Below are 9,663 nucleotides of genomic sequence, written 5' to 3' on the forward strand. Positions count from 1 at the left end.
TAGTACTAAAATGTCTAATTTTTCTCATATCAAATTTCTGTAACTTTCTCTTCAGGTGATCCTGATTCTACCTCTGTAAAGAAGCAATTTCTTTCTCATACATGAGTAATGAAAAGTTGTAGAGGATTTATTTTCCTTCAAACCTCGAGTGTCACCTCCCTTATCAATTTATAAACTAAGTGTAAACCAGGGAAAAAATATTAAATGCAGATAGATAGAGAAGGCAAGAAAGAGAATTTCTCAAATTCAGAAATTACACAGTCGCATTTCAACAGGTAAGAACTGAACATTCTTACCACCACACACACACACACAGATATAAGCCCTTGTTAATTAAAACCGGCTCATCCTCCTTAAGTGCTTCAGAACTCTCACAACTTCAGTCAACACTGCCCCTGGTTCTGTACTGTCAACTCCAACCATTTCAGCCAAAACCTCCATTTTCTTTTTGGCCTTCGCATCATTCTGCAACAACTCAACCAAACTCACCTCTTCCTCATCATCTTCATCTTCATCTGCATCACCAACTTGGCTGCAAGAATCTGTGTCTGACTTAGCACAGCAACTTTCACTAGCTGCAACATCATAGTAAGAATAATCCCCAGAAAAAGCTTCATCTTCTTCTTCACATGCCATAGAAGAATCTGCTTTCTGAGTAGTTTCTTTTTGGAGCTTGTTGAACTTCCCTATTGTAGAGAACATAGGATAGAGATTGCTGAAATGGGCAGGTGGGGTTTTATGAAAGAGGTTAGAAGGAGATAAGCAGTGATGATTTTCTGCAATAAAAGGAAGCTTTGAGTTTTCTGTGTTACCATCCATTTGTTTGGAGTTTGAGGAAGATTAATGTAGAAGACAGAAGGAAGGTGGTGGCGATATATAAAAGCCAAAATAAAAAAGTAAATAAAAAAAAAAATCAGTGTCCTCTGGTTCAGTAAGTGCCATAATGACGACCGTTACTAAGTCATCAGTACAAAATGAAGAAAATGCAAAAAGTGAAAGTAATGTGGTAATTATTAACATCACATAATTCCTTTGGACCCTCGTCTCTGAAATTTGAGAGAGAATTAGGCCATGTTTGGCTCTGTTCTCTATTTCTGTGTCATTAGAATAATTTTGTGGGGTAATTTTTTTAGATAAAACTTTGGAAACAGAAAATTTACAAAAAATCTTTTTGAATCATTATTTTGAAAAACATTTCTATAATGGTAAAGTGAAGGGTAAAAAATAATTTGTTTCACTGCATTAATGAAATTACAATGTTGTAAGTTAGTTTTGTAGAAGAAAAAGTAACAAAATATAAAAAAACATATTCTGATTTTTTTTTTTGGTTTTTCATAAGATAAATTATTCAGAAAACAGGGAAAAAAAACAGGTCGCTAGTTATTCCTTTCTTTTGTGCCAAAAAAAAAACTTTGGGAAATATGGGTATGGCTATATGGCCCCATCCTACCACACTGCTCTTTTCCAGTATGGTCTCTGTGGTTTTACCAGAATCTTGCTGTTTTTCCATGATGTGTAGCCATAGTAGAAATGATTAGCACCAAAAATTTTAGGTTTATTTGCATGTTTTTTAAAAGAAAAAAAAATCCAATTAGTTAAGTTCATACACTTTTAAGAGAGATACATGGACTTATTAGAAATATTGTTTGTCAAAAAAAAATATTAACTAAAAATATGGGTCAGAATATATTTTTTCCTCCATTTTTTGACCAATAAAGTGTAACTTTTGGTAGCTTTGATAATAATGGAATCAGATTCCATTCCATTGTACGAAATTCAAGGTGTGCAATTTCTATTTTCTCTCAACATCAAAACTCAATAACAATTATTTGATTTTAAGTATTTTTTTATTTTTATCCAAAAAAATTACTTTTTCTTATTTTATTCTCTTTTATATCTTGCGAATCAAACATCTTTAATAATCACTAAAATAATAAGAAAAAGTAAAAAAAATCATGAAACATTTACTTTAAATTAAGAGAATTATAAGAAAGAAAACGAGTAAAAGAGAAGTGGATCTTATAGATTTTCTCACCGCTTACCTTATTACCTATGATAACTTTCACATGCACTTTATTTTCAAAAATTCAAATGGAAAGATGAACCAAAATTAAGTAGAATGGTCATGATACTCTCACATGCATCTTCACGGGAAGATGCAAATGAAACATTTTGATAGACAAACATAAAGAGAGAAGTACACAGATGGCCTATCCAAGGCATGCAAACCATTTAAAGCCAAGGCTCTAAGAGGGCCTAGCCAAAGCTAATTCTTCAATTTTTTTCCCCAAGACCTCAGGGAAAGGCAAAACTCACAAACACTCATTACAAACTACATAGGGCCTTTTAAATGTAGAGGGGGCCATAAAGGGGGGACCAGACAAGCAGGCAGATTCTCACCTACCATTAACAGAGAGGCTAAAAGGAAAAGGAAAGAAAGTTTGGTTAAAGCAAAACTATGAATGGAAATCAAATCTGTCTCTTCCGGCCAGCCCTGAAATTCATCTGCCATTGCTAATCATGATCATGCCAGGCCATCACAGTAAAACAAGGCTTAGATTGAATATTAATTGCTTCTGCTTATCATTCACCCGAACAAACCTCCTTCACTTAATAATGATCACATATATATATATATATATATCAAGTCAACTCCTTACTGGGCAGTATGTAATCATTTGTTTGTGCCTGTCAATGGGATATGTATTACATCCTCTGTTCTCAAAAGTCAAAAAAACAACAACTATAATTCAGAGAATATCATGCTGTAGTTGTACTGAGATCTGGTCAGATCAGAATTTGTGAACACAGTCATTGATCTACCTCCCCAACCTCTTTATTATTGTGTTTTTTTGGCTAGCATTAAAGACCCAGTCATGCATCATTAGGGTTTACCAGCAACTATTTCATTCTCTCCCCAGGATTTCAATATCATGTAATGAAGTGACTTCAATTTATCCACGTGTTGTTTTCTGATTGAGATTTCAGATAATCCTGATAATTAGCAAAATGCAAATACACCATTAACATCCCCTGAATTACATACAACTTTGTGTGTGTGCGCGTGTTGGGGTTTGGGGGGGAGTGAATTTCTATCTCATTATTACTTCACTTAAATCCTGTTAATAAAAGTTAGTCTAATTAGTAAGGAATTAACTCATAATACATAAGATTGTGAGTTCAAATCTTGTTACCGATGTAAGAGTCTTGCTGATAAGGCGATTTGTAAATATCTTTTTAAACGTTCTTTGAGTTTAGAGACATGCACTGATCATTGTGATGCCTAAAGATCCAACTCACCTAAACTTCAATGTGTAAAAAAAGAAAAAATTACTTCACTTAAATCCTTATTTCAGAATACTGAAGTTCCTTATAACAACGCTCAAGGTAGGAAAGGCCAAGAAATTGTGAGAATACTATTATGAAATATCCAATGTGAAATTTAGACAATTTGTACTATTATAAAATCGTTAAAAGTACATAAAATGAAGAAATAAAGAGATTTGTGCTTCAAACTAACTTGCTTTATTTTATAAAGGTAAAGAAATTGGCTACTCTGGTCATTGCTATAATCATTAATAAACTATCTACAAAACTCGGATTTGAATATGGTACATTGTATCGTGCAAGCCTGCAAGCAGCTTAAATCAAGATTATCTTTGATTTGCCAGTGACTTGACGTCAGTCTCTCAAGATTGCAAAGACCAAGATCAGAAACTCTACTCCAACTCTTTAACAAAATCAACATTATCTACAAAAACCTGCACAATAGAAAAGAAGTACAAGAAGTTAAATAAAATACTTGATTATCTGAAATAAGTATAGTTCAAAAATATACTAGAGATCTCTACCGTGCATAAGAAAGTACCAAATGAGAAATAAACAGAAGATGGAAATGAACGAAGTCAATGAACAATTTAAGTAGCGTGGGAGCTGGTGGCTGTTGCAGGGCTTAGGCAGGTGTACTTATTTGGCAGTTATTCAACATATCCATGTGAAAATAATTGACTTTCACCAGGTTGAGAGAATGAAGCCCAATAACACTCCCTTAGAGACAGTTGCCAAATTTTGAGATTTCTAATTCATAAGCATTGCCGTTTGGATTTTGAAGAAAAATAGGAAAAATCAAGATGGAAGGCAAGAAAAACTTAGGAGCAGAAACTTTGGTTCTGTTGCTTCACACATCTATATAGGCACAAAAAATTACAGCTTAAAGAAGTAGCATTATAAGACTTAACATCTATCAAAATAAAGAAATACAGCCTAACATGTCAGCTGTACTCAGATATAATCCTAAACAAGAAAAGCATGTATTGACATTGCTTTTTGGGAGGGAAAGTTCAGCTGAACACTAGGAACCTTTGGTTAATCAGTATTTAGCATCAACCAAAGGTGTAAAGATTATTTAGCATATAGTAAGATGCAATTCTTTTGCTTCTTTTTTTGGGACAATATATTATTCCTCCTTGATGCAATTGTTTGCTACCATTCCAAATTTCTAAGTGCTTGAAACCCTAGTTTCTACGTAGGTTTGGTAAAAAAATGGGCCAGTTGATCTTCAGCACTGCAATGAAAGATCTGTATCTCGTCTTCTTTCATTGCCTTCCTTATAAAATGATACTACCTCCAGTCCTTAATATAAGAACTAATTGACTAATTTGAAGAAATCAATTAAGTTAAAAAAAATTACTTAATTATAATATATGTTACATAATCTTTTATGTGTATTATTAAATTATATATATTAAATTATATGTATCAGTTTATAAGCCCAACAAATTAGTTTGGAAACGATAAATATAATACTTTAAAGTAATTTATTTAACTTCCTTAATCTTCCCATATCAGTCATCTGGGTCTTATATTAAGGACTTAATATAGTATTTTATCTTGATATGCTTTGTCTTGTCATGGAACACTGGGTTCCTCATCATGGCCATGGTTGATTCATTGTCAAATAGGATCTTGGTAGCCCTGTGTTGATGCATCCTAAGATCATTCAAGATACTTCAGAGCCATAATATAAGATTTCCGATTCTGACTCCAGAGTCCTTCCCTCTCTTCCTTAGTTTCTTCAGAACTCTCCTACTCCTAGCATTGAGTTGGTTCTGGATTTCTGTCTTCTTCAGTTGTTTCTTGAGCAGGAATACTAGCACTCATTATCTCCCAATCCCAAAATCCATTGTCATCAAATGGAATACTTCCACTTACACACATTCACTGTGAAATGAGATTCAGAATTCTATAACCTTTGGAAACATTGCTATGTCTCACAAAATGTAACTAGGTTTAATTGGTAAGAAAATTTTTCACTATATTTTGCACAACGCCTATTATTGATGTGAAGGCCAGAAAACACAAAACACAAATCCCGATTTTTCTCCAAATCTGATTACAAACATGCCTAGTAGTCCTGATATGCATTGAGAATACCAACTACTTCATTTGATAAGATTTAATGAAAATATAAAAAGGTGAGTTTGATGTCCTAATGATTTCACCCATTTCAATATCACTACTGCGGGTACCATGGTTTCATAATATTGCGGGGGAAAAAGAAATCATAAAATCTAAAAAGCTATACCGTCTTCCAACCATCAGGATCTAAGCATGCTGTTATTTTTGTGTTGATGCCAGGTAATGGTCCAGGTTCCCGAGTAATCTTTCCTCCAACAAGTTTGATAGCTTCGGCAGTCCTGTAAACATCATCTGTACCTATTGCAATCTGCAAAGGGAGAATAAAAGAACATGACTAAATACAAAAAACAATCTTCAAATGAATGGCAAGAAACGGTCAGTAAAGAACTGATAGGTAACATGTTTGAAGAAATCTGATAACAAAGCCCTATATATTTCTGTTAATACTTCATAAAAAAAATAAAATCTAATATCTTAATAGAGTATACGCATAATAGCAAGTAATTATACATTAAAAAAAAAAACTTTAGCAGATTTAAAAAGTGTTAAAGAACTAAAGGTAGTTCTACCAACCTGAGCATAACCATTTCCTTTATCATACTCAGTGACTCCATAATTGTAAGTCAATTCCAAGACAGCACTCGTATCTTCAGGACCATAACCTAGCATTGCAATGGTATACTACCAAAGGCAAAAGAAATAATTAAATAAATAAAATAAAACATTGAAGGATGAAAAACAATTTAAAGGAAACCAAGTGAATGAAAGTATTAAATAAGGAGATGGAAAAAAAAATTGGTTCCACCAAAGAAAGCAAGATGCAATGTAAGCATTGTAGTTCAATTCAGGGCTTGAAAGCAAAGCACATCATACAGACATTTCAAACCAAATATAAAGCAGAACAAAATCAAGGCCAACTTGTTAGAAGTTAGAACAGAAGACCTGCGCAAGATTATGAATAAGGATTTGAAAAAGGCCAATAAGATATGTTCTCATAATTAACTTTTGGTCTTTTTTTTTTCGGTGAAACTTTTGGGAAATCACAAAATCCTCAAACCAAGGAAAGTCCGTTAGTTGTTCAGCAGCTGGTATTTCCTAGTCGCTGGTGAATTCAAGGGACTTTTCTTTTATTGCCACAGCCACAAGGGGCACCAGCAATGTGCAAGATCTTGACGGCTCATAAAGGAGCCAAATTTCCCCAGTTAACACCTGCTGAGCCTAACAATTTTATCACATATAAATTGAAATTCAAATAAAATTAAAAAAAAAGAATAAAAAATCCTTCCATTCTATCTTGAGTCATATTTTGATTCAGTATACCACAGTAAACAATAGGCTAGAAGGTAAAGTAACATTTTATGACAATGATGTACAAAACAAGTTATTGAAGAATAACAAACATGCCTAAAATGAATAGTAAATACAACTAACGAATATTACTTTTAAAAGTTTGAACTCATGCAAGGCATCATCTCAAAGGACTGATACGATTATTTGTATCTGAACAATGACCTATCTCTTGTCCTCAAGCTTAATTTTTTTTTTTTTATACAGATGAAACAGTATCTTATAGTTTGGGCATTAAAGCCCCATGATCTGATATAGACTCTAATAATCTTACCTCTTGGCCATTAGGCATGCCACCTACAGATCATGCCATTAATTGACATAATAGAAAGGAAAGATACCTTTTGCTCAGGATTATCTCGTGTCCGAAGAAGTTCCATACCAAAAGCCTAAATGATAAGCAACCATGGAAATGACTAAATCCAGTGTAAAGAAAATCATAAGGTGTTAAATCAGACATAAAATAGCGTTCACCTCACCTTCTCATAAAATTCTATGGAACGATTAAGATCACCTACGCGAAGCATTAGTTGGCACAAAGGCTCAGGAGAGGAAGCTCTTTGCAAAAGCTCAAATTTATATCCATCTGGATCTTCGATGAAAGCAATTATTGTGCTGCCTCCCTTAACAGGACCTGGCTCTCTAGTTATTTTGCCACCCTTAGCTCTAATGAGGTCTACAGTCTTTTCAACCTAATAGAGGATAGTGAGAATTAAAAAGACAAGAAGTCCATCCTAGACATTTCTTTAGCATCAAGAGAAAGGATTCTGAATAATAATAATAACAACTGTGCCACAAATCCCCAACACATCCCTAAGAGGAGTGGAGGACAAACCAGATAGGCGCAGCTACGGACTAGTGCATACATGAGGGGTATAAAAAACAATCAGAACTGAACGCATTATGAGAAATCAAAGATGCTCATAAAAGATAGAGAGGACAAGTTACGCAAACTTACATCATCAACAGCAATGCCAAAATGGCCAAATCCATTCCCAATATCATATGCATCAACTCCATAATCTGAAACATAATTAGATAACAATAATAAAGAGGAAAACTTCATATCTATCAAATATCAGGTGGTTCAGGATTTGTAGTTTCACAGATCTTAAAATATTCTCAGACACCTACTGTATGTCAGTTCAATAACAAACTGTGCATCTTCAGGTCCATATCCAAGAAAGGCGTTCGTATACCTCTCCTCTGGTATATCACGTTTTCTCAGCAGCTTCATTCCCAGGCACTCTGTATAAAATCTGAAATTGCCAGGTAGTTTTTTCCTTCAATAATAACGTTACGGTGTTGATTCAAGAGAATACTGCATTAGTAATGAGTAGTATGTATGTATGTGTCATGATATACTTGATGGTCCTCTCCAAGTCCCCAACACGATATACAACATGAAGCATTCTTCGCTTGTCCTGTTTGACCCACTCTAGAACGTCTTCTGTTGTAGCAGCTCTGCTTGCTTGGGACACACTCCTTGAGGCCATTACTCTCGCACATTTAGCATCTAGTCTCAGTGGCTTGGATGCTTTCAAGTTAGATATATTGTTCTGCGAAACAACTGAATGGCAACCCAAAATAATTACAATTCGTGAAATTATACAGTAATTTTCAATCAAATTCAGTATCGCAACTGCAATGAAAGAATATAACGAATGTTGCAGGCAGCACTATAGACAATTTAAAGCAGACAAAATAGCACTAGAGATGAATTTGAATATAGCAATTGGAAAATCCAACTCCCAAATAATGAAAGTTCTATTCTGTCATATCAACAACTGTATGTGAAAAGAAAGAAATGAAAGTCGATTTCTATCAGAATTCGCCTAATAGATCCATGACTGAAGCATAGAGACTCATTCATAGGCTTATTATTAACTATGGACAAACCAAGAAGCATCCAATTGCCATGTGACTCAAGATTCCATGAAAGCCAAGAAATTTAGCCTGAAATGAGTGGATTTTCAAAAGGGGGCACCGAAAGAACAGAACTTACCGCAAATCTGATGAGGAAAGGAGAGGCGCCGAGTAGGGTTTTGACCAGATAGATTGAAGGCGGACAGAGAGGCATGAATCGAAGACGCCATGGGAATCACTCTCACCAGAGCGTTGAGCGTAGAGTGAGGTCAATACTTGATAAGCTTGCTTTATTTGACTTTTAAATGTTCCTTATCATATTCCTCTCAGTGAGACTACGACAACGAAGCTGATGTGATCAACTGTAGCTTGAGTCCCATGTTAAACGCAATGATCGCTGTCTTGCTGACATCTCTCTCGCGCCGCTGGCTGTGCACAAACGAATAATATGTGATCACTTGTGAATGAATATGTTTTGTTTTGGGACCGTGCTATCAACAGTAAAAGCAATTATCAAAATACCTGAAGCCACAGTGCCTTCATTCTCGCTTTATCTATCTCCATTATAGTTTATAAATAATTTTTTAACTGTGATATACAAAATATAAAGTAAATATATGAGAAAAATTTTGTCTCAACTTACATAAAATATATTTATAAGTGATTTTAAACGTGATGACAAACAAAACTTACGAGGCAGTACACTTTACTCTTCTTTTGTATTTTTTTTTTGGGTTGAAAGAAAAAGATAATAATATTAGTAATGAAAATATTTTACATTACAGCGGTAGAAAAAAGATAGAGAAAATTATTTACAATATTATAAAAATGTACATTTAGTTTTTTAACTTTAAAAAGTATAGTTTTAGTCTTTCAATCATAAAATTATTAATAAAAATGATGACATTAAAATTTTAAATATTAATACAATATTATCAAATATTAAAATATTAAGTTTAATTTTTACATAACAAAAGCGATGACATTAAAACCTTAAATGTTAATAAAATATTATCAAATATTAACATTATA

At 33.7% G+C, this 9,663-nt stretch overlaps 1 protein-coding gene across 2 annotated transcripts; it reads right to left on the reverse strand.

The window, feature by feature from the left end:
• Positions 1 to 3,390: 3,390 nt before the first annotated feature.
• Positions 3,391 to 9,028, reverse strand: LOC114753932 (probable lactoylglutathione lyase, chloroplastic). 2 transcript variants are annotated; one of them, XM_028942635.1, is made up of 9 exons: positions 8,771 to 9,028; positions 8,131 to 8,335; positions 7,900 to 8,024; positions 7,724 to 7,788; positions 7,245 to 7,448; positions 7,107 to 7,154; positions 5,992 to 6,099; positions 5,585 to 5,725; positions 3,391 to 3,761 (listed from the first exon to the last, which is right to left on the reverse strand). In XM_028942635.1, the coding sequence occupies exons 1-9, from the start codon at positions 8,859 to 8,861 to the stop codon at positions 3,720 to 3,722; spliced, it is 1,029 nt and encodes a 342-aa protein (XP_028798468.1). In that variant the 5' UTR covers positions 8,862 to 9,028; the 3' UTR covers positions 3,391 to 3,719. The 2 variants fall into 2 exon arrangements, with proteins under 2 accessions (XP_028798468.1, XP_028798467.1); XM_028942634.1 differs by having other exon boundaries at positions 7,245 to 7,457; positions 8,771 to 9,025.
• Between the last annotated feature and the right edge of the window lie 635 nt (positions 9,029 to 9,663).

This window comes from Neltuma alba, unplaced genomic scaffold (assembly GCF_004799145.2).
Source record: "Neltuma alba isolate B1F8T4 unplaced genomic scaffold, ASM479914v2 tig00008310_pilon, whole genome shotgun sequence".
Classification (NCBI taxonomy): Eukaryota; Viridiplantae; Streptophyta; class Magnoliopsida; order Fabales; family Fabaceae; genus Neltuma; species Neltuma alba.